Consider the following 23272-nt stretch of genomic DNA (forward strand, 5'->3'; position numbering starts at 1 on the left):
TAATGATGACGTAAGTGTATTTCGAGGTAGCTCTAAAATGACTTATGTCGTATTTTTTTTACAAAAGAATTACATTGTGTCTTTATACTGAAATGGCTACTTCATGTTTATGTTTGTAGGTTAACAGCCCACGTTAGTTCGGTTATGCGCAATGTTTTTGTTTTATGCTATTTTTATTACCTCAAACGTAGACCGGAATTAGACTTAGTCCGGTGAGCTGCGATACGAAGCGGGATTATCCCGAGATATTGTTTGTTTCTTTAAATATGGAATAAATAAAGTTTAACCTGGATTTTTAGACTCCATTTCGAATGAAAATACTCGAATAGTCTTGAATGAGATTCAAACATTAAATTGTATAATAAAATATAAATAAAAAGTAAATCAAATGTTTGTATTCTCGCAGCCAGAATACGCGGTTTGGACTTGACACGTACTTAAAATCCGTACACATAAAACTCTTTGAGTTATTTTTTTCTAAGTATAATTTTATGATATTCTTGAAATAAATTTAATTTTAACGACACAATTTTATTTTTTAGTTTTTGATGGAATGAGAAATGTGTCATAAGTTATACGTAAGAGCCGAGATGGCCCAGTGGTTATAACGCGTGCATCTTAACCGATGATTTCGGGTTCAAGCCCAGGCAGACACCACTGAATTTTCATGTGCTTAATTTGTTTTTATAATTCATCTCGTGCTCGGCGGTGAAGGAAAACATCGTGAGGAAAACTGCATGTATCTAATTTCAACGAAATTCTGCCACATGTGTATTCAACCAACCCGCATTGGAGCAGCGAGATGGAATATGCTCCAAACATTCTCCTCAAAGGGAGAGGAAGCCTTAGTCCAGCAGTGGGAAATTTACAGGCTGCTAAAGTAAATATGTAATGTAAAAAAAAAGTTATACAAAGTGAAGTAAAGAGGAGATAGTTTGAAGTTTATTTTACACACCGCTCTAATGTATGTTGGTGTATATACACGTAAATTTTCTCACAAGAAGGTACTTGTACTTTGGTAACCAGATAATTTCAGTGTCAAGCTATAGGTAATTCTGATATACGTTCCTAGACCTAGCGACATAATACCTACGTTTAACTTTTCTATTCGTTAAATCTCTAGTTTTCTCATCTAAAAGTCGAAATATAGAAATAGCAAATACCCCTCTGCTCGCAAATGCTCGGATTCTAAAGGATAAAGTTTGGAGAATATGATTTCACTGTACACCCCTAAATATCGATAAACGTATGGTGGAATTTTATCTGACGCGAAGTTTTCCTTCGCCACCGATCGTGACATGAATATTATAAACACAAGTGAAGTAAGAGAAACTGCGATGGCAAAAACCGAATTTGAAACCACGATGTTTGCAAGACCAGGCGTCTTATCGTTTCAGATCACTATTTTGGTGAAATATAATCTTAAAATTATTTCTGGGTCAAAAGAAATACTTTACCTTCTGATAATGCCAATAAATATTTAAAAAACCCGGACAGTTCCTTTCGGGTGAATCTAATATTAGATCGTATGAATTATATATGTCTTGATTAATTCAATTTAAGGGAATCGCATTCGTTGGAAAAGAGACGTTTGAGCTTCAGAGTGGAACGAATGAATATGAATGTAAATATATGGGCCCATTCCATAAAGAAAAATTCGTTTAGAAAACTCTACCTTCATTTCAGGTATCATTCATAAATGATATCTCTCTTTGGTTTAATATTTATTGAATATTTAATTTTTAAACTTTTATGACATGCCTTAGATTAAACGTAAGTTCCAAATAATATCTTGGTCTGAGGTTCAAAACTGTAGTCAATAAATGGCAAAAAGCTTGTGACCATGTCATCGCGGTCATGATGTGTATATAGAAACGATTTTATTTTACTTGGTATATAGTCATACAAGTTATCTATGTAAGTTTTTTTTTTGTAATGTTACGTAAAGAAATGTTATTCAGGGTGCAAATCTAAGAAAAAAAAATATTCGGAATGAAAAAATCCACATGATATAAAAGTAGTACATAAAATGCTGTATTTTCCTGAATAGGTAAGAACGTTATCCTTTCTTTACCCTCTTGAGAACAATGCCTTTAAATGTCACAGCTGCAAGCTGTCAAGAACAATAAAACAGGCACTCCAATTTTTCCTACCATAAAATTAGCTGTTTTATTGCAGCAAGAACAGACTTTTGGGTTTCGAACTTTAGAAGCAATTATCAAGACTTCGAAATGGTTACAACCTCCGCTCGTTTCCATTCGTACTTTAAAATAACAATAAATTTTATTTCAGGTAATTAATCATACGCGTAGTTAAAAACATACAAAACACCAAAAAGTATCAAAAATATTACATTTATAGAAAGAAAATATATATTAAATAAATGTGTTGTTCCCGCATCAATGCCGGCTACACCAATATTTTGAAAAAGGAGGACCGGTAAGAAACTCAGTAGTTACTCTTGACCTCCATTCTAATAACAGAATATATTAATAAAGTACAATTAAATTTGTATAATTATACCTCGACAAATCAATAATTTCTATTAGTTGCTTTTTTATTATTAATATAATCTAGTATGAATATGTCTTATTTAAATGGTTTTTTTTTGACATGAGCTTTGAATTTTAAATAGGTCAAGTTAAAAATAACTGTGGAATCTTATTATCGAAACGAATACCGTACCCCAAAAAGGATGTATTAACTTAGCGAAGTCGGAAACTCGGTGTTATTAGTTTATCTTTCCTCCTCGTATCCGTATCGCATCGTTTCTTTTAAAAAGATTTATCTTATTGTGAACGTACATAAAATTGTTGTGAACATATTGTGAAGCATCTGTAAGTATACCTGCTTTATTAAAATCACTCCAAAGAGATTCTCTAACTCCAAGATTATAAATAGACCGGATAGTTCTTTTTATAGGATGTAAACAGTTTCAATATATGTCGCGTTATCCCAAAGCAAAATGCCGTAAAACATAATACTATAAAAATAACGAGAGTTTACTAATCAAGTAGTATTAACATAAAATATTAGAAAAATGATATCAAAATTCTCGTCTTGTCTATCTTTGTGTATGGCGAATAATAAATGGTTCAAGAAGAAGCCTTAACATTATTATAGTTCAAAAGTATTTAGTACAATTCGAGTGATTTAGGGTAATCTGTATATATGTACGTCATACAGGTATAGTCAAGGGAGAAAATTTTCAAGTATTACTCCAATCTTTCCAATATTATAAAGGTAAATATGAGTTTACTTTTATACCAAAACGAATACTTAAATTTTACTGAACTTCAAAGAAAAACCTAAGCCTTATGCTCCTCATAAACTAATTTTTTTCTACTATTTCATAGTCTACACTTTAGTTGCGATGTTTTTAGAAAAAGGTAGAATACCTTTCCTAACGAAGTATAGATTTTCTTTTAAAACAACTGAGTACTCTTTCAAAAAGAGACCAGTATATATCCCTACGAAAAATATTTTATAGCTTATAGTTTTTCGCTCAAGTTTCAAAGTAATGCTGTATGTCTGTCTGTTACGTTTCTAAATTACTACTGTGGTGAAATTTGTTATGAAGGAAGCTTGAACATCAAAGAAGCTTACTTTTTTATACCTAAAACCTACAACTTCCCAACACGTGGACTAAGACGGGCGAAAAATAGTATTCTAGATTAGCGTTATTACTATGTATTTTAGTAGCTGAGTAAAGTATATAAGACATAAAGAATACATTTTATTTGGAGGCTGAACACTCCATTCCAAAACAACAATGCGAATTAAAACGCGAGATTTATGAAGACCATTATTTATATGACACATTTTTATATAAAATGTTTATGAAAATGATTTAATGTAAGAAGTATGTTTATAATTCAAAATTATTTCTTTTTTTTAATGATGTAGATAGGCAGATGAGCTAAGATATTAAGTCCCTTGTGTCTGTAATTACACTGCCTCACTCACCCTTCAAAACGGAACACAACAATACTAAGTATTGCTACTTGACAGTAGAACATACGAAGAGTGGGTGGTAATTACACAGACGGGCACGAAATCCCACCACCAAGTAAATGTCGGGTATCACAAAATCGATTGGAGAGATTTTGATGATTTTTTGTGTTTTATTATTAATTGTAGTTAGAATTAAATTTGAATACGGGCATGGCATTTTGTACTATATCGTTACAATCACCCTGATCAGTAAATATATAATTAAAAAAAAAATTACATAAAACAAACAGAACACGGGTCTATAATATTTATAAAATTCATTTCGATGAACATTTTTATAAAACCTCAAGCGTGCTTTATGACTGTACCTCTAAGGAATCGCAATTTCGGTGTTTTGACGCGGCAACAGGAAGAGTCTATATATAGTAAGTCGGATCGATACTTCTTAGTCTGTAAAATTATCTACCGCGCTCGCAGCATCGTTCGGATGGCTTCCAGCTAAACCCATTTGATTCAGGGTATTAAACTTGTTCGAATTATCTTCGACGTCAGTTATACAACGGTTGATTAGTTTATACGATGTATGATATTTTTATAGACTTACAATACTAGGAATTTAATTACTATTGCCTTTGAAAAATGACGTCACATTTTTTTCTTTATATAACTAGTCTCATGGTTAAGAAAAGGGGGATACATACTGCCTATTAATCACAGATTATATATGATATCGAGTATTCTGGAATGTTCCGTATAATAAAGGTCACAAGGGAACTAAATTCAATCATTCAATAGTATCGTAAGTATTGGATTATTTTATACTGAATATATTTTTTATTTATTGCTTCATTAATTAATAATTCATTCCATTTTGTACTTGAGTATTATATACGAACTTATTACACTACAGTATTTTATCTAACCGATGTCTGTAACAGTTCACGGTCAATTATTTGCTTTGATAAATTTTAATAAGTCGTAACACCCATTTAGTTAATTATACGCAAATTTTTTTATTAACAAAAAATATTCTGCAGTTCACTAATAGGTGTACAAAATAATCATAACTTAAAAGATCTAATATAAAATTTTGTGATAAATGCAAATAAATTTACCAATTCAATTATCCACAATTAAATAATCCCTATATATGCATATTCAAGCCTTTAATGAGTCTTATTCAAAAGTGATATCTATCCTAGTCAAGGGTTCACCGACTCACTGATCAGTGCCGTTCATAAGCCGTGAACCGGCAGCTCGTCACTGAATGCGATTACGCACAATAACACGCGGACGGAGATGGGCTATCAAATGATAATGGATGATCAGTCAAGGGGCCTAGGCAGTCGATAGCAATCTGCGAAAGAGTATACTATACAAAATAAATAAAATTAAAACTACACCAAGTTCAAAACTCTACTAAATTAAACGTAGACCTGCGTTGAAGTCGCTTATATTATTCATGTTGAAGTTTAATTTTGTCGCGTTGTATTCTCAAAGTTGATCTGTTTCTCATGTGCGTGATTTTGTGTCGCAAGTACCTATGTGATGATATTATGACGTTTTAAATAAACCATACATCAAATAAGTGTTAGTGCTGGGTTGAATTTATCATTGTTACGTAGGTAATATTTTATTTTATTTACAGAATAATTAAGAAACTGAATTTATTTAATATAAATTGTATTAATTATTATTAAAACCTTCCATTTAACAACCACTAAACTAGTCTGGTTCTAAGACAGTGTAATAACGAACAAAAACTCTAAGATACAGCGGTAGCTTTTTGACAGTGGAATTAATGGTTTATATGTCTGACAGTGACAATGTCTATGGGCGGAGGTAACCACTTTATTTGTTCGTAATCTTTCTATCTTTAAATAGCTTAAAACAAAGTGACCATACGCCTGTGCCTACTCATTTTCAATATAGCTCAGATCATTTACTTCATATGATTTTGGTTTATAAACGTTAATATGAATTAAATAATTGTAGTGAGATCAAATAAGAGAGAAGATTAAAGCATATTAATAGTTATTTAATCGTTTTAAGACGAATTTTAAAAAGACCAGTTGTGTGTTATAGTTTGTTTTGGCAAAGTACTAATTTGGTTACATGAAGTTAAGAATTATAATTTATTTATAATTAACCTCAACTGTGAATAACTTAACGGAGTGTAATTAAATTTATTTCAATTTATATCCGTAAATTATTGACCTCGTTTACAAATATATATTATTGTTTCCTAAATAAACCTATTTTGAATGACAAGCTATTTCGTACGCCGTCGAATAAATAGTTACTTAAGATCGTGAATTGTTGGTAAAATTGCCTTTTAACGTTGCTGTATTTATTTACACTTTAAATTGCAAAGTGATTCAAGCGAAAGGGTAAAGTGTAGCAGAATTTTCTTTATCGTGAAAAATAAAGTTCAACATTATTTTTTGTACGTTACATAGTTCCGTGTTATTAAAGCTTTATTTGTACATAACCAGCTGTATGGATAAAAACAAAAGTATCTATAAATGTAAACAGTATCTGATTACTTATCTCATCTTCTATTTTCAAATGAAACTTTTTTTCGAGGGTGTTTTCTTGCTCATCAGGTTCGACGTTTTTTTTCATTGGCTAAGCCGCTTTAAATGATATTTGATAAAATATACGTCAAATGTTGGACAAAAGATTGAAGTCTACGTTTTCAGAAAACGATGTGTGTCTACTTGGTCTACTACCAAGCTATCTGGGTAGGTAGTACCCACTCATCATCAGATATTCTTCCACCGAACAGCAGTACCCAGGATTATTGAGTTCCGGTTTAAAGAGTGAGTGAGCCAGTATAAAAACAGCCATAAGGGACATAATATCTTAATTCCCAAGGTTGGTGGACCTTTGGCGATGTAAGAAATAGTTAATATTTCTTACAGCGGTGGTGACCACTTACCATCAGGTGGCTTATTTGCTCGTCCGCCAACCTATATCATAAAATATTGTGTAAAATGAGACAGTGTTTCGACAAATTCACTGTTTTTAATATTCATAAGCCAAAGATAAAGATTACAAATCACAATAAGCGGGTCACTAACTGTGACTAAATATCGTGTGAGAAAGTGTCCAATACCAGACAATAACAAGTCTTCGTAAAAATCGTATTGTTAAGATGTTGTAGGCCTCAATACATTTTCTATATAGATAGTGTCTTTGCCAACCTTTATTAAGCAAATGTCCAAACCTATTCAGACCCTGCACAGCGCCACCTGGTAACATTTGTATTTCGCTTCCTGAGATAAAACGCAGAGAACGTCCTACAATGTCCACATTAATGGCAATTGATACGGCATTTAAAATAATTTCCTGGTGGCAGAATAAGGGTAGAAAAAGAAAGTGATCTCATTTGAGATTCGTACTTAGAGCCTGCTCATATTTCCTCAGGTTCTTACTATCCCTCTAGATCTTACTTGGTGGTAGGGCTTTGTGCAAGCCCGTCTGGGTAGGTACCACCCACTCATCAGATATTCTACCGCCAAATAACAGTACTCTGTGTTCCGGCTAGAAGGGTGAGTGAGCCAGTGTAATCACAGGCACAAGGGACATAACATCTTAGTTCCCGAGGTTGGTGGCGCATAGGTGATGTAAGGAATAGTTAATATTTCTTACAGCGCCTTTGTCTATGGGCGGTGGTGACCACTTGCCATCAGGTGGCCCATATGCTCGTCCGCCAACCAATGCCATAAAAAAAAAAGAATTTGCCCCTTTAAATTGTAATTTCAAAAATACCATGTTACCGGATGCTTGCTATATAAACAAACCGATCTAAATTTCAGCTACCTAGACTCATTAATTGTGTCTGTGCGTTTATATTAAGCCGAGACAAATGATATCTTAGACACAGATTAAAGATATACCTATATCGAAAAATAAAAACATAAAAAGATCCTTATAAAGTTAGTAAGTTAAATATAAAATTTTTTACAAGAAAGTTGGTAGTCCTCATTATCATCATTTTCAAAGTATTCTTATTGATATACAATAACTGTGTAAATATTTCTTGGAGTTCGTATGTTTATTTTGGAGTCCATATTATATATTTTCTTAATAGCCATGTATTAAACTCACAAAATAAGATCATATCTAAATCGGATGTGACGCTTTTCCCAGTTCAAACATTACTAGAATTACGTACCACGTTCTTCCATTATCGTAACCATAAAATGATTTTCTTCATATTATATTACGTCTATAAAAGTCTAAAAGCAAGGGTACTTATGTCTCCTAGCCAATAATCTCATATTTAAGTTATAACATCTATGATAATCTTACTATATTCCGGTATAAGTCGCTATTCATACCCTAGGTAGATAAATATCCATAATTCGCTAATTAATATTAGTACGTACTAAGTTTTCCTTTTATAGTTACTATAAAATGATTTTCTTTATATTATATTACGTCACGGTACGAAAATAGCCCAATAGATACACGAGGGATATCAACCGAGCCCGCTGTTATCAATAATCATTAATTTCAATGTTTCACATCTGTCCGACGTCCCTGGAGGTCACAATATGTTAAACATGTTAATTCGCGTACTTGTACCTGATATTGTACTTAGTATTAAGAGCTGTTAAGTTCAAATACCTACTTTACGTGCATTGATTGTATAGTGATATTTACTAATCAGGAGTTTCAAGGTCATTTTACATTGGGCGACTACTTTTAACACAAAATATCTATTGAAACAGATAATTAATGTTAACAGGTGTTATATGTTCATAGTAATTAAAGTCAACGTAAAATAATAGATTATAATTGTACACGTTATGGATCGGTGTAATTAAGAGCCAAGAGTGTACAAAGGCCGTGTTGTTGCTTGAAGCAAAATTAATAAATAAACGAAGGAAATTTATCCGATGCAGAATAATTCTAACGCTTTTAGTTACTTTACTTGAGATTAAGGTGACCAACTTTATTCTTAATCAAGAACAGGTCCTAAAAAAAACTTGAAATTAAGGATAAAGAAAGCAAGATATACCTACCTCGTTTTCTTTATAGTTGTTTTTGATTACTTTCTAGTTGTTGCTTCTTGCTTCGCTCACGTTTTATGTGTTAGTTGTCTGATGTTAGACATAACAAAAAAGCCTTTTATATGGGATAGTTTGGCGGACGAGCATGGGCCACCTGATGGTAAGTGGTCACCACCGTCTATAGACAATGGCGCTGTAAGAAATATTAACCATTCCTTACATCGCCAATGTGCCACCAACATTGGGAACTAAGTTGTTATGTCCCTGGTGCCTGTAGTTATATTTATTTATTTATTTATTTATTTTAAGGACCACTAGTAGCTACTACATGTTTTAATGACAAATGTAACACAATTAAATGAAAATAGTTAACATGTGAAGCTTTTTAAAGTAGCCACAACAATTACAATATTTGTTTTAAAAATACATTAACACATAATTATAGCAACATGAGTAGAAAGATTTGAAAAAAAAAAAAAGTTAAATTGATAAAAATGAAAGACATGATAAAAATTAAACATGCACTTAATAAAATTAAAATTAAATACACAAATAATTTGATTTGATATAGGTAAAAATTAAAATTAAATAATTCATTAAATTCATGCAAAGTTTACATTACAAAAAAACACTAAAAATATACAAATTAATATAAAATAATATTAAGAGAGCACAACAAAAAATAGCTATTAAACATTATTTATTATTCTTTTATTATTTATTTATTATTTATTTATATTGGCTCACTCACCCTTCAAACCAGAACACAACAATACTCAGTGCTGTTGTTTGGTGTTAGAATATCTGATGAGTGGGTGGTACCTTCTCAGACGGCTTTCCACAAAGCCTTACCATCAAGTAAGCCTATGTTCTTCCTTGAGATTCAAGTTTGCTTCATAATATAATTCATCGAATTCATTAGAGTGTTTTAGCCGTTTATTTATAATATTAGGATAGTTTATTTTTGATTTCATAAGTTAAATCGGATATCATTTGTGAGATTGTCTCCGATAAATCCTTTTAAGATAAATTTTAAGTAAGTAAAATAAAATTATATTCTTTAAAAACATTTAACAGAAAATAAAACTTATTTAGTATAAAGAGTACAAAGATTGATTCGTTAAAACCTACGTCCGTAAACATAGAGGTAAACAGCTTCCTGTTTTTAAGTGAGTTGGTCTGAATTCTCCCCCATTTTGTCCTTGATTTCACCACTTAGATGGCGACCCTACTTTAGACTGAATAATCACGGAATTTTAAATTTCCCTGAGGAGAATTGCCCAATTTCCTTGGTGTTTTTCTGACGTTAATGACTATTATATAATTTATATTTACACGGAGCGAGTTTATAATTTTTCGTAGAACTTTCGAAATTCTCGAATACACTTTTCATAAATAGTTAAAAAGACTGTGAAAACCTGAAGTATGTCTTTTTTCATAACAGGATCCTTCTTGTTATGAAAAAAGCTGGGTAAGTGTTCACCATCAACCGTAGACATAGTGTGTGACATAGTGTGTCGCATTGTGGTGTGATCGTCGGTGCAGTTATAGGCTCTCGAGAAATTGCAATAAAGTTGACGGGTTAGAAAAGGTCTTCTTACAGATCCCATGATATTATAGATCCCAGATTACATAATTCTAAGTATGGATATAAGTGATTGAAATTTTTGGAAAATATAAATTAACCAGACAATCTTGAACCATTAACCGAAGTTTATTTCAAGCGTTTATGCAAATAAAACATTTTAATCAATATAAACGATTTAATGACAATGTATACAGACCCCGCATTTCTTCCCGGGGAGGATTGTGATATGATTAGGATTATTTTATGGGGATATTACATGTATTGTTTATGCATATATTTTAAGGTGTAAAAAAGTTGTTAATTAGGAATTTGTTAAATATTACATAAGCTATCTCCAAAAATTTATTGTTATCAATCCTATAAATTCTCTGTATCCGTATATCCACGAATATGATAATGAACAGAATATTTAATACCAAAACTATATAAATACAGAAAACTCAATTCAAATAAAAATGTATGTAATTGTTTATTTCTACAGATACATAATATAAGCGATTAGTTTCGAAAAAGTTCAGTAGCTGCAATAAGGTTTCCATAAATGAATTTTAATAAAAGATTATAAGTATTCTTGAAGTCGTTGTATATTCATATAATTCATTCACTCGAAAATTACAGAATGTTTTACTTCCTTTAATACAGTTAATTACATTGTTTTTGTTTCCAAAAAATGGCGTTTTTGTCAACGAGCTCAATACTGTAACTACCACCCGTCATGTTTCCAGTGACGTCACAGCTTATGACACCGGGGAGAATCAAAACGTTCGCCCTAAGGATGTCTCAATAGTTCTAATGTTTTTTTCTTGGCGAAATTAGCTTACTCTTAGACATATACACTTCGTATTACATATTTATTTTTTGCAATATTGTCCAGATAGGTACCACCCACTCATTCTGCCGCCAAATGCCAATATATTGAATTGCTGTGTTCCGGTTGGAGGGGTCAGTGAGCCTGAGTAAATACAAGCACAAGGGACATAACATTTTAGTTCTCAAGGTTGTGACGTATTGGCTTTGTAAGGAACGGAAAATATTTATTACGGCACCAATGTCTTGACTTACCATTAAGGGGCCGATTTGCACGTCAACCTTGCTATATTAAACAACAACAAAAAATCTATAACGGAGATGTATTGCATAATAAAAGATTAATTTTCTTTTTTTTTTATCAAAATAAATGTACTACGAATTACTTTCTGTGCGATGTTCATTTATAAATATAAAGTTATGAGATCACTTAATCTCGAATACTATTTAAATATTTGGCTCCTAGATTAATGTAGGAAATGTATTGTCCCGTCGACCCTTCGCATATTTTACCTTTCGCTTAATCTGGGATAAAAGTATGAATAATGTTCGATGGCGGGTAAATATTATATGACCAACTTAATTTAAGTAGAACGATAAATCAGACGTTTTTACTTTTTAAATTTGCATATTTTTCATTGTCCAAAATATAAAATCTATGTTTATTAATCCACTATTCATGAAATAATATTTTTGATGTAGAAATATGTAAACGTTGCAATTACATAAAATATAAAAAAATACACTCATCTCACTTAAAGAACATATTAAAAAAATGTAATGAAAATGATTGCATATTTAAAAGTACGACAAAGCTGTACGTATTTATATGCATATTTTATGATATAATTATTCACACAGGGTGGGCAGAGGATGTCTAAGAATATGACCTAGTGCCACATGACCGCGGCACACCCCTCACCGTACTCGCCGACCTGACACGCACTCATACATACGTGAGTATTATTTACACACACACTTGTATTATTTATAAAGGAAGTGGAAGCTATGATTGTGTGAACATTTGGTATACACTTGACCATTATTTGGTCTATACTTAATAAACATTCTTCGTTAATAATTTCTACGATATGATATCATCGAAAATGTATTGTATATATTATATTTAATTTTAATATTTTAGATTTTGTATTTTCATTCTTATGTTATAGTTACGCGGACGGGCAAACGGCCACCTGGTGTTAAGTGGTCACTACCGCTCATAGACATTAGCGCTGTAAGAAATATTAATCAGTCCTTACATCACCAATACTTTCTTGAGCTAAGAGAGGGCTAAGATGTTTTGTCCCGTATGTTTATAATTACACTGGCTCGCTCACCCTTGAAACCGAAACACAACAATACTAAGCATTGCTGCTTGCCGGTAGAATATATGATGTTCGGGTGATACCTACCCAGAGGGGTTTTGCACAAAACCATATCACCAAGTAAAGTTAGTATTAAATTTTTTTTTAAAGAAATGTTTCGTTCATAGTTTCGTAGTAGTTTACTGCGTGTAAAATTGAGCATTTACAATTTTTTATATCTATTGTTCTTTGTATGCGAATTTTTAAAAACTTTTTTAGCAGTTGAAACATGAAAATCATGAATTTTGCATAGAGGTGATTGCAGAAATAATTTACAGTTGAAGACTAAAATATATAGGGCAAATATAAAACATATATATATGCAATTTTCCGGTAACAAAAAACAAACAATGTATCAATCAAGAGGAATAAATAAAATAATATCAATGGTGGTGACTCAACTCCTTACTAATAATTTTATTGAATGAATTGTAATCAATGACAAAAATTGACGTTTCCTTGTCGTTTTAGTAATTCCGCTATGCTTTTGATTAGGTTACTATTTATAAGATGGCTTTTCAACGAATGAAATACCTACATAAATGATGATTTTTCGTAATTGGAATAAATTATTATATACTTGAGTTTTAAAAATAAGTAAATGTTATGAAAATGTAAAAGCATTTTCTCTACAACTAAAATGAATACATTTGCAACACAAGCCGAGCTCACAGGCTTGTTAAACGCTTTGCTATCATTTCCATTTTGTTATTTAACACAACTTATATTACTAATGTTATTTTAGTTTTTTTTTGTACGATAATGTGCAAAGGACAAAACATTTTAGGTCATGAGTTGATGGCGCAAGAGTTAACAATGTAATGAGTAGTTTATATTTATTGTAGCACCTGTGTATGTTGGTGACAGTGACCACTGATGCTGGTGATCAGCCAATCGCTTTTTAAATTCAAATAAACAGAAAGTTGTCCGGACTACCCTCAATATCTTCGTTAATAGACAATAATTAAAGAGACCCAAAATGTCTAGAAAAGAGAATTATTCGAGTTAAATAATTAATTTTCAATGTTTTGATAAAGATGAATTTATAGATTTAATAATTTAAAAAAAAATGCATAAACAGTGAAAGTAATTAATATAAATTATGATTCAAATAGCTGGTACCTGAAACCTTGAGCTGTTTCGTGTTTCGAATCGACCTTCGTGGCACCGGAAGTCGGTATAGCGGGCACTAGAGCTATAATAATATAGTACTGTGTTGAATCAAACACAAAAGAGGTTTGAGATTGGCATCTTGAGAATGACTACCAAAATTTTGATGTATAAAAAGTGATATGCGTTTTATAAAATGTAAAACTTCTTTGGGCGGGATGCGTTTCTACATATAAAAATTAAAATATACCATATACTTACAAAACATTTTAGACATTAATTATATATATAAACATTTTACGAGACTAAATTTAATTTCAGAACCAGTTCAGAATATTTTCATTAATTACACAGTTTCATAAATTACAGAATAAAATGTTTCGAAACTCTGTAATAAATCTTTTTCATGAATGACAAATATTACGTTTCTGCAGTTCTTAGCAGGATTTTTTTTAATTGTCAAATACTCAAAATATATATTTTTCATATTTAAATTGATACATGTACTTTTTCTAGACATCATTTTATTTAAAAGTATATAATCATATTACTTTACTTACTTACTTAGAAAGTTACTTAGAAACATTATTAGGACGTGAAATATAAAATTAAAATAACAAAATTATTATATGACTAACGTCCGGTTACTAAAACGGATGGTAGAATTGTCAACGAGGCATAATTCAAAAGCGTCGCTATAAAAACATTTCACAAGCTATGAAATGTGTGACGTAAAAACTCACTCATAGGAACGACTAAATTGATCGTTACTTGTTATTAAAAATGATTGTTAACTGTAAAAAAATATTATATACATGAAACCAATATTAATAAAACAAATACAAATTAAGTTAATTTTAAATGAAACAAACTAATATATAAAAATTTATTACAATTCTAAAAACGAATACAGTTCAGTTGAAAATTGCAATTACACAAATTTGTATGGACGATAATTATGTTTAGTCAGCGATATCACCATTATATGGGCTGTTATTCAAATACGCTGATAGACATTATTGAACAACATAATTTCCAGCTGTTTTGATTTCGAAATGAATTAAATATTCATATTATCGTCATATTAATCCCATTATGTAATGTTTTTTCTTAATTTCATCTAATTGTATTTGTGACCAAAGTAAAAATTACAAGAATAAAAATGTGATTAATAGTGAAACACTTGTTTATAACTCAGATATAAAACGATAATTCTTAGGATTTCTTTTATAATTTTATAATAATTATAAATAATGTTTTACTCGATGTGTAATGAAACATATACTTTTTCCGCCATGACGATTATCTGTCTACGTTAGTGTTGCCAGATTAAAAAGATAATATTATAATTATTAATACAAAGTGACAGATACGAGTCTGTAATATACAAATAATAATAATTCATATAACATTTAATATCAAGCATTATATTCTAATGAATGAATATTTGTATTAACATAAGAATTATTAACATGAAGTCCTTAAATATATACAAACACGAATTCTCGGCTCAGTTAGATCAGGGACGTCGATGGTAGCAATAGCTCTTTTTATTGTGTCATTAAGAGAACCGTGGCAAAAAAAGCCTATCTATGAACTCTTTGGACAAGAAGAGAACATGTAAACCGAAAGAGTCCACCTCCTTTCCACACGGGAATCTGTGCTCAAAGCACAGCGGTGTTTCCAGTCGGAGACCAATTGATATGCGGAAATATTCATCATCTAAAAGTGTACCAAGATTTGTAGAGGGTAATAAATTCAACCAGTGACTTGAGTTAAATCTTGTGCCAAACTGTGTAGTGTAACGTGGACCAATGGCGAATTCCAAAGTTTTTATTTGGTAACTTCGTTAGGGATATCATGTTTAGGACACTTTACCTTCCAGGTCTCTATCGCCTCAGTATGACTGATTTATACTGATTATATTCTAATTGAGTCTTTAATTTTATCTTACCGTTCCAGATTCGGTTGGTTAAAACCGGGTTTAATTTTAGTCGCATTATTTGAATCACACATAATAATATGCAAAGTTTAATAAAAACATCTAAAAAACCAGTTCTTTAATCTACCGCCGAGCGTGAAGGTAAAATTCAATTTTCTGTAATGCGGAATTATGAGTAAAAGCATAATACACCTATTTCGTTACGAAAGTTTAAGTCCCTTGGGTAAAACAGGTTTTTGTGAAAGGATGTTCATGAATGCTTTTTGTATTTTTCTTACACAATACAAAAATTCGCCTACGGAAATATTTTTGGACTTCTTTTGAAAGATAAATGCTTCCAGTTTATAAGAAATATCTGCCTTTGAAAATATGAAGTGTTCGTAATTACTTTAAAGTATATTTAAGTATATTTAAGTATTTCACAATCACGAGAATTTCATGATCGCGTTACGTGAATGTAATAATTTCCTTTTCTTTTCGAAAGAACTAAAATAAAAGTAAGTTCTTATTTACCTCATCCATAGCTGTTCATTCACTCATTCATTCAAATGTTTCAAACTTAATGTTTTCTACTATATCAGTATGTTTTCATTATTCCGCAACATATTTGACACAAGGTCGCTTTAATGTTTTTTTTTCCTTATATTCCTGGGTTCTTTTTTTAAATTGGAACACGAACTATTTATTCAACCGTTAAACGATAAAATGAATAAGTTCCCTCACAGTTTGAAGTAAGAGAGTGTTGAATTGTAATAAAATGAGTATGGTACGAAAGCGACAGTAAATAGCTGAAAGGCAATTTTCCTTTTGGTCAAGTGTTTTGATATAAAGTCACATAATCGAGGTTCTGGGTTGGAAAAGGTTGGGCCGATAAAAAAAAGATATTGGGGTTTTTGTCAAAAAATGATGAGTAACAGCCTGAAGTCTAGAAGTTGGAAGTGTGTACACTCCCGCGCCTAGGGAAGTACGTAAAGCCGTTGGTCTAGCGCCTGAACTCTTCCGGTCGTATCGGATTAGCCATCCATCATTTGGATTATGGGAGTCACGGAATAGAGATTGCATCTATTTTTGTGCACTACAATATATCTTGCGTAGGTTGGTCTCCCTCGAGATTGGCCGCCAGGATGAAATCAACTATAAAATATCATAGCGATAAGTTACGTGCGATTCTTTTATAAAACTATGTAATTAAATACAAGTATCTTTCCAGATATTCCAAGATGGTGCCACGTTGGTTACTTTTCTGCTGTGTGGTGTTGCTCGCGAGGCCGGTCCACCCTCAGGGCGCTCAGCAGTGCCCACCGCAGAACACAATCACTCCCTGCAGCTGTACCGTTAAAAAGAACGGCCTTGATATCTTATGCGAGTTTACTGAACAACAACATATACAAAAGGTGAATGTTTTGTAACTGCACAATTACAATTATATTATTGAGAATAATATAATTGTAATTGTGCAGTAATTTAAAGTTCCGAGCTCTATTTAAGTTGTTCAATCTTCAGCATGACAGATAGTGGAAGAGAAGTCGAAGACCTGTCAGTAATTAATAATTAATGGAATGACAATAATGGATCTAGCTCTGAGGAGCTCGGAGCGTAATCATAGAACAATTAATCGTACTGATCGGCTTACGTGTTCTGAATGATTTGTCGCACAAATATTTATGGTCTTTAAGTGGAGCCATAATTTAGTAACGTTTAAAACTCGCTATACCAATTATATATATAGAATTTCGTTGAACTAATTATGTTCTAGTCGTTTTTTTTATATAATTCGTAATTTAACTGGCAAATGACTATCATCAACCAGAACACAACAATACTTGCTGCTTGGCGATAGAATTTCTGATGAGTGGGTGGTAACTACCCAAATAGACGCCATGTCGCCTCAAAGTAGCAGATTTATTTAATTGCACACAAACGCGCCAAAGAAAAATTTAACGTATACAAATTAATTTTTGTTCACTATCTCCTGGTCTCATGTATAATGTCTATATCAATTAGATTTTTGAAATAATTTAATAACATCGCAAATATTATATTTAAATGTAATAATTTTTATTTTAATAAAATATAATTATACTTTTATGTTTAGTTAATTATTTTCATGCAATTGTTCCTTTTCATGTCAAGTCTAGTCTTTAAATTAACATTTTAATAAAATACTTATTAGTTTACCAACTAAAATAAGGCTTTAAACAAAATAACAAAACTTACTCAATTGAGGAAGAAAGGAACAGGGGCGAAGACGCATAATGGGAATTTATAATTTGTTGTTTGTTCTTTTGTATTTCAGAAAAAAACAATTAATCGTAATATAAAATCAACCACTGTTCCAATTTTTGAATTGCTTGTTTAGCAAAATTAAAGGGATCGTTTAAATATTTATAATGACGCTTTTATATATTTTATTTTTTTAAAAAGATTTTCTGTAAAATGTTTACGAATTTAAATGTACTCTTAAATAACTTTCTTGTTTCTTATAGGCAATGAACACACTTCGATCGAAGCCCATGATCATATTCTACTTAAAGCTGCGTCATAATAACCTAGCGAAGCTACCTTCGTATATATTTCTGAGCCTTGACATCCGTCATCTTACTGTACACAACAGTAGCTTAGCCGTTATAGAAGATTCTTCGTTAAGTTCCATTGGTAAGTAATAATAGATATTTTGCTCTCGTTAATCAAGTGTGAACCCTGAAAACACTGCAAATTGCAAAAATACACATTAAGTACATGTTTTTTTCAATAAATCTTCCCTATTGTCGTTAAATAATAAAAAAAAAAATAAAGGCTTGTATATCGCTTAACTTTTAGATTTGGCAGTAAGTAAAATAGGTTTTTTTTTTTCCCGACTAAATACTATATACGAGTCGTGTACTTTTGGATTTTTGAACTTTAAAAAAAAAATTGATTTTAGTAATTAGATTTTTTTATAAAGACAGGTAATATAAAAACGTATTTATTAAATTCAATTCGAGAAGGTTTCAAACGGAGTTGTTTTCACTTTTAATTAAAACTTATAACACTTTCAGGGAATAAACTGACGCAACTCGACGTGTCTCAAAACAATCTCGCGACGATACCGACCTCATCTTTCACGCATCTTAATCACTTACTTATACTCAACATGAATCACAATAAGGTAAGTTTATACAACGTGGGTAAACGTACTCGTTGATTTTGATTTTTTTACGTAGTTATTTAATACAAAATTATTAATACAGCGGTCAGTCCAGTGGTTAGTATGTGTAAATATTAACCAATGTTCGCGGGTTAAAATCCAGGAAAACACTATTATTTTTTCATGTAAATTGTGTTTATAATTGATAACGGAGAAAGGAAACATCTAAAGGGATCCTGATTGTATCGGATGAAAATCATCCATAAACCAGGATCCAGCTCCGAAAATCGACTTTTAAAAAGCTGGACAGCTGTAGGACAGCTGTAGATGTAAAAATTGTATACTAAAACTATTGCATAGAGCAACTTTATAAATTAGTCTTGAAAATTTCGGGGTTAAAGAGAATCTACCTTTTCTTATGTCGCATATAATATATATGTCACTCAGACTATAAACTGAAATGTATTCTTGTTTTATCGTATGTGAACATATTTATTATCTTTCCACGTTTTTAGTATGACACGATTTGGCACTCGATTGCTTCTTTGGCATTTTATAAAGTGTTTTATCTAATTTGGCAACGTCTTACAATTGGTACAATAGCCAAAGTTATTTTAATTTTTTTCTTATTGTATTTTTCGAACGTATGTCGTATTTATCGAAAAAAATACATTTACAAATTAAAAATCAAATAATTTTCGGTCTGTATCTAAATCAGTGCATTTATTTGGTTTCAATTAACTTCTCTATGGTATAAAACATTTAATATATCTTTAACATTATTGTTATTGATAGTTATATATTCAATAAAATTATTTATCGAGAAAGTTTTCATTGGTCAAATCAAATAGCGCGCGCTTCTCCAGCTTCCCGTTACAAACTTCCGTCCCTTTTCACGAAATCAGTCAGTAATCAGATTATGGATCAGATTGTAGAATTGTAGGGAAACAATTACATCTCAAATAAGATTGCAAAATTTATATCAGAATATGAAATTAACGGAGATGTTCTTATGGTGATACCTTGTTACTTGTACTAAGCCGTTGTATCATTAAATTGTTTATCAATTTGTTATTGTTTTTACTAACTAACTGTATCAGTGTCTTAGGTTTAATGTATCAATTTATTATATTTTGAGTTATATATGTTCCGTGCAACTGTCTATGGATGTCGTGGTTACCTCTAATGTGACAATTGTTAGATATTGACTGCTTTTTATAATTGTTTATGTTTTACTGTCATGTTGGTAATCCTAAAATAAATAACAAATAAAATAAGTATTACAAACGTTCTTAAAAACTGAAAGTCTTCATAAATACCTTCTTTTAAGGTGACAGCGATACATAACAGAGCGTTCTTGGGTCTCGACACTTTGGAGATCCTGACATTGTACGAAAATAGAATATCGGTTGTCGACGGCGAGGCTTTTAAGGGCTTGGAAAAGTAAGTGGAATATATTTTTAATTGATTTTCCGCTTTGTTCGAACCTCTTCTCACCTTGGAATAGCTTGAGGATAAATTTAAGTTGTTTAATAAAAGTGTGATGAAATTATACAGGGATTGATTGATTTTACTCGAGAAATTTCCAAATTTACTTTAAGTTAACATTTTGCACTCAGCGTGTAATAAGTCTTTCTTTTTCTTTTAATTCTATAATCTTTAAATTTAAAATTGATTTTATTATTATTTTTTAATTACAATTCCTTATACTTTATACATCCGTGGTCGAGTAGTGTGTTCACCGGTTTTCATGGGTACGCTACTCCGAGGTTCGATTCCCGGCCGCGTCGATGTAGATAAAGCTCATTAGTTTTCTATGTTGTCTTGGGTCTGGGTGTTTGTGGTACCGTTTTTCTGATTTTCCATAACACAAGTGCTTTAGCTACATACATTGGGATCAGAGTAATGTATGTGATGTTGTCCAATGTTTATTTATTTATTATACATTATAAGCTAATTATCGATTTTCAAAATAAAAACTATTACAATTATAAGTTTAATTCACGATTAAAATATATTTTAAGGAAATTAAAGCGCTTAAATCTGGGCGGGAACGAACTGACAGCCGTACCGCAGAAAGCTCTTGCGTTACTCGAGAATTTGAAGAAACTTGAAATGCAGGAGAACCGCATTACTACCATAACCGAAGGAGATTTTGCAGGTATAACTATGTCACCATTTATGATACGTATAACTTTACACCGTAGATTTATTACTAAGTTGATATATATAAAATTCAAATATTAGAAAATAATAATAACCTAATCTATTTATATTTAAAAATAACTCTGATTTACTACGTAAAATTTAGTTTCATTTTGTTTGTATAATTTAAATAAATTCTTTAAGTTGCGTAATTACTTTTGATAAACAAATTTTATACAAGCAAACATGTTTAAATTTAGTTTAAAGCATTGTTGCGTAAAACCATAAATTACATTTTTTTTTTAAAACGAGGCTCACATATTTTTTACAAATTTGGGTATCGGTTTGGGTATTCGGTAGTTTGAGTTATTAATGATTTTTTTTTAATAGGTTTGCGGAATTTGGATTCATTGGGATTGGCACATAATCAACTGCGGGAGGTACCTGCTAATGTGTTTTCGCATTTGATATTCCTTAACTCTTTGGAGCTAGAAGGCAATCAAATCCAACGTATAGACGAAAAGGCTTTTTCTGGACTGGAAGGTAAGCATACATAAAGATAAACATAATTATTATAATTACAAGATATGATAAAAAATATGTCTCGTAGAAAACCTGCAATACCTACGTCTCGGTGACAACCGTCTTCACGAGATACCATCCGAGGCTCTCCGACCTTTGCATCGCTTGCGTCACTTGGACCTGCGCTCAAATAATATCACATACATAAGCGAGGATGCCTTTACTGGCTACGGAGATTCCATAACCTTCCTGAATTTGCAGAAGAATATGTAAGTATAAAAATTAAATATTTCTTCACACGTAAACTTTGTTAAAGTAACACTAAAAGTAGTTCTAAATTCGAAATTTGAGTCATGTTGTCAATATGAGTATTATCCCTCGATAAACTATAGCCCCATTTTATAAAATATCATATTCGTGTTTCACCGATCACACCTCTTTATTTTGTCAGACTATAGGCACGATAGACTTAACATTCAATTCGTAATATTCAATTGGACATAATATAATTTAAATAATATTGATATATTAATCAATAAAAAATATTTATAATGGTTTGCTGCATGATATTAGCTTCAATTTATTTGCTAAATAAACGATATTAAAAAGAAACGTTTAGTTTACTTATACGTTTTAGTGTATATGTGTGCTGTTTAATTAATTAGCTTGTTCATCATCGGTATCAAAACTAATTTAAAATTTGACTGACATTCTAACAGAAAAAAGTTACAAAATTGTAAATAAAAAAGAGAGGCATCAAGGGCCATTCAGTTAGAACTAAGTTGCTTTCGTTGCCATATTATATAACAGTCAAAATATGAACAAATTTTGCGAATAAGTTTTTATAATGTATAAGAGTGTATTAAAATAGGAAAAAAACAGAAGAGAAACGCTTTTTCCAGTTTTAGACGATTTGTACCAGTTCACTCGACTGTATGCCGCGTAGAAGAACTTCGTTCCAATAAATAAAAAACGCGATTGCCATGCTCATATGAGCACGCTTATATAGGCGTCGTCACTTGAGATGATTACAACATTTCATACATTCAAAATCAGTAGCGAAATAAGGAATATTCATATGAAATTTTTAACTAAAATGAGAAATATTTTTTTGTATATTTTATTTTAAACGATACAATGGAATTTAATAGATTTTAAGGAAAATATTCGAATATTACGTTACAAGCAACGATTCGTTGAATGTAGCGGGCTTATTAATAATTCTGTTGCGTAGCACATTGTCGGTATTAATTGAGATTAATTTTCGGAGTTACTTCAGCTTCTCTTCGACTGTATTGCCCTTTAGACGTTTAACTTAATTAATCGTGAGAAATTCTTCGTTTAATATTCTGTCTTAAGTGACGTTGTCCGTATTGAATCGAAAATTATTAATTGATTCATGTCAAGAATATATTTAAAGCATCGTGTATACACATACAGTCACTTTTATATATGCGATATATATATATATATATATATATAATTATTTAAAATTATATATTGTTATTATGTGTATATTAATATTTTAGTTTTTTTTTTTTTTTTTATTTTTTTTTTTTATAATATATTGTCACAGCCCGTCACAACCACACAGGGTACCATTGAAAATCAGCGTTGGGTTCTTGGAACCCAACTTGGAAGCTGAATGGTAACCCTTAGGACACGTTAAGTATCATAGTGTTGTTTTGT

General features: G+C 31.1%; 1 protein-coding gene across 3 annotated transcripts in view; it reads left to right on the top strand.

Moving 5' to 3' along the window:
• Positions 1-23272, top strand: part of LOC125065036 (slit homolog 1 protein) — a 117724-nt gene that overhangs the window by 89358 nt on the left and 5094 nt on the right. Inside the window, exons 1-9 of one of the 3 annotated variants that reach the window (XM_047672473.1) lie at positions 5318-5579; positions 12232-12326; positions 17000-17183; positions 18276-18444; positions 18828-18937; positions 20247-20359; positions 20941-21077; positions 21452-21604; positions 21672-21852. In XM_047672473.1, coding sequence (XP_047528429.1) covers positions 17010-17183; positions 18276-18444; positions 18828-18937; positions 20247-20359; positions 20941-21077; positions 21452-21604; positions 21672-21852 — 1037 coding nt within the window. In that variant the 5' untranslated portion in view covers positions 5318-5579; positions 12232-12326; positions 17000-17009. Of the gene's footprint in view, positions 1-5317; positions 5580-12231; positions 12327-16999; positions 17184-18275; positions 18445-18827; positions 18938-20246; positions 20360-20940; positions 21078-21451; positions 21605-21671; positions 21853-23272 lie in introns of those variants that run through there. The other 2 variants (XM_047672474.1, XM_047672472.1) reach the window with 2 other exon arrangements.

The sequence above is a fragment of the Vanessa atalanta genome, chromosome 6 (genome assembly GCF_905147765.1).
Source record: "Vanessa atalanta chromosome 6, ilVanAtal1.2, whole genome shotgun sequence".
Classification (NCBI taxonomy): Eukaryota; Metazoa; Arthropoda; class Insecta; order Lepidoptera; family Nymphalidae; genus Vanessa; species Vanessa atalanta.